This window comes from Zea mays, chromosome 4 (assembly GCF_902167145.1).
Source record: "Zea mays cultivar B73 chromosome 4, Zm-B73-REFERENCE-NAM-5.0, whole genome shotgun sequence".
Lineage (NCBI taxonomy): Eukaryota > Viridiplantae > Streptophyta > Magnoliopsida > Poales > Poaceae > Zea > Zea mays.
Genome location: NC_050099.1, coordinates 196,132,045 through 196,134,397, shown reverse-complemented (window position 1 = coordinate 196,134,397; position 2,353 = coordinate 196,132,045). Strand labels below are relative to the sequence as shown.

Below are 2,353 nucleotides of genomic sequence, written 5' to 3'. Positions count from 1 at the left end.
TGGCTCTCTACATGGAGTTACTCGACCGTGGTGCTTGGCCCTCGCGTGGGCTTCTCTTTGTGTAGGGGCACCAACGAGGATTAGTCGGGACATTGCGTGGTTCCGGATACCTCGGTAAAAATACCAGCTTCATGCACAAGAGTTTGCATATCTACCTTGCTCTTTACCTTTCACATTTACATTAAGTACTTAAGTTTCAATCTTATCTTTTTGATAGATTATTTACATTGAAACTTAGCTTTTGCGGTAGAGATAACAACACTCAGACAAAACCTAGTTTGCACATTATAGATTATTTATTTACATAGTTTTTGCTCTAGATAATTATTTGTGGCCTAGTTTAGAGAAAGTTTTATAAGTTCTAATTTACCCCTCCCCCTCTTAGGCGTTACCGTTTTCTACAAAGATGATGGACTAGGTTATTTCTCAAACCAAACATATCCTATTAGCGAGCATCAAATATGTGCAGCAGCCCGGACTATGCTGAGTGAGGATCACCCTTGGAGGCTATTTGTACTCACAACTCAGCCTATTCTTGTTTCTAGAAACAACCATCGAAAGATGACATTCTCCATTTAAACATAGCATTGTTACAGCTAAAAACCATTGCCAGCAACAATAATAGGCAGTGAACCACGCCGGCGATCACATACCGATGCCGCGGTTAAAGAAGCAACAACATCATAAACGAAGATAAGCTAATAGCATCAGCAGCTAGCTAATAGGGGGAGTACTACACTAGCCTATTACTAAACCAAGTAGGCCATGTCCATCCAGTGGATGATCCAACGGCGGTCACTCCCCCACCGCGCCTCGAGATGAGCGCACAAAGCCCACAAGCTAAGGTCTGAGCTAACCATCCGTATGAGCATCAACTGGACCGACGGCCGGGGTACGGTACGACACGCTGACCGTCCTTTCACTTGGCCTTGCCGCCGCTGCCGCCGGCGCCAGAGCAGTGGAGGAGGTCCACGAGGCAGGGCTGCTTGCAGTTGATGCAGGTGGGGAAGTCCTTCTTGGCCACCATGCAGTACATCATGCACCGCGTGCAGGCGCCGATCACCATCGGCGACTTGCTCCCTGGGCTGCCGTCCGACGACACGCACGAGCTCGGGGACGACGACGAGTCGCTGCCGTCGCCTCCGCCGTCCACCTCCACCCTCCTAGCCGGCGGCGGCGGCGACAGGTGCAGCTGCAGCTCGAACCTCGCGCCGCCCCTGCTGCGGTTACCACCGTTGCTCATGGCTTAGCTTGTGCCTCTGCACTGCACGGCGGACGCGGACCAAGATTTACATGTGGGTCCAAAGATCGACCGACTGATATAACTTTGTTAAACAACAAGGCTTCCAGAGGAGAAGTCAAGAACACAAAAATGTGATCGAGATGCTATTAGGGGCGCGCGGCATGCAGACGATGTTATTTACCTGAATATGGAGATGCGTACTATCGATGAAGTGGAAGGAGAGATGTGGCTTCGCAGGTAGCTCGCTCCTGGTTATTGTGGGGCTTCCATGGATTCCAGGGGCCTGTTATATAGTAGGGGAGGTAGGGGAGAGGGGAGGTCAATGCTGTTATTTACTTCGTATATAAATACAATACAGACGAAGTTGCTCATCTGGTCCATGCATGCTATCACTCCCTTCGTCTCTCCCCCTTCACTTCACCCCATTTATGCTAGCTCCTGTCTCTCATAGCGTATTAGTATTTGATAACTTATATTAGTACGGAATTATCCGTAGAAATTTTGGTCAATGGATAATAAATTCAAATATATGGCTATGCTTTTGTGCCACATATAATTTGGTAACTGGATCTATGACTAAAGGGACAAAGTGCGCGCGGCGATGATTCTGGTCAAGAAGTCAAGCAAGAAGCTCAAGATAACAAAAGAGATTGAGGTTGAAAGATGTGTCATGACAAAGAGATGGATGGATTAGCCTTATATATCTCCTGATTTTGAATATGCTCAAATTGATTTGATATCAGTTCGAAGTTATATATAGCTCTCTATGTTAGATTTTCAATAATTCTAAGATAACTAAAATCAGAGTTTGGCCTAGGAATAATTCCGGTGCCATTTCTATCGTGCCCACTGAAAAGAACCGATATATATATGTACTACTAGTTTCTTGGCATATACAGGCCTATTAATACCCCTTGGTCGGCCGGCTATTTGCAGCGCTTGGACAGGCTGCTTCATACTCTTGTATGTGTTCTAGTAACCAAAGTGCTTAAGAGAAGATTATGACAATTAGTAAAAGCATTAGGTTGTTCTTAGTATAGTTTAGACCGTAATATCTTATTACGTTGTCTACGATTATGATAACGATAAAAAAAATTCCTAAAGTCCAAA

At 45.7% G+C, this 2,353-nt stretch overlaps 1 protein-coding gene across 3 annotated transcripts; it reads right to left on the bottom strand.

Moving 5' to 3' along the window:
• Positions 1-542: 542 nt before the first annotated feature.
• Positions 543-1,573, bottom strand: LOC100193848 (uncharacterized). 3 transcript variants are annotated; one of them, XM_008678381.4, is made up of 2 exons: positions 1,425-1,573; positions 543-1,259 (listed from the first exon to the last, which is right to left on the bottom strand). In XM_008678381.4, the coding sequence occupies exon 2, from the start codon at positions 1,241-1,243 to the stop codon at positions 920-922; it is 324 nt and encodes a 107-aa protein (XP_008676603.1). In that variant the 5' UTR covers positions 1,244-1,259; positions 1,425-1,573; the 3' UTR covers positions 543-919.
• Positions 1,574-2,353: the final 780 nt, after the last annotated feature.

Excerpts from the sequence above, each read along its gene's own strand:
- LOC100193848 (XM_008678381.4), bottom strand. The coding sequence starts at position 1,243 with ATGAGCAACGGTGGTAACCGCAGCAGGGGCGGCGCGAGGTTCGAGCTG.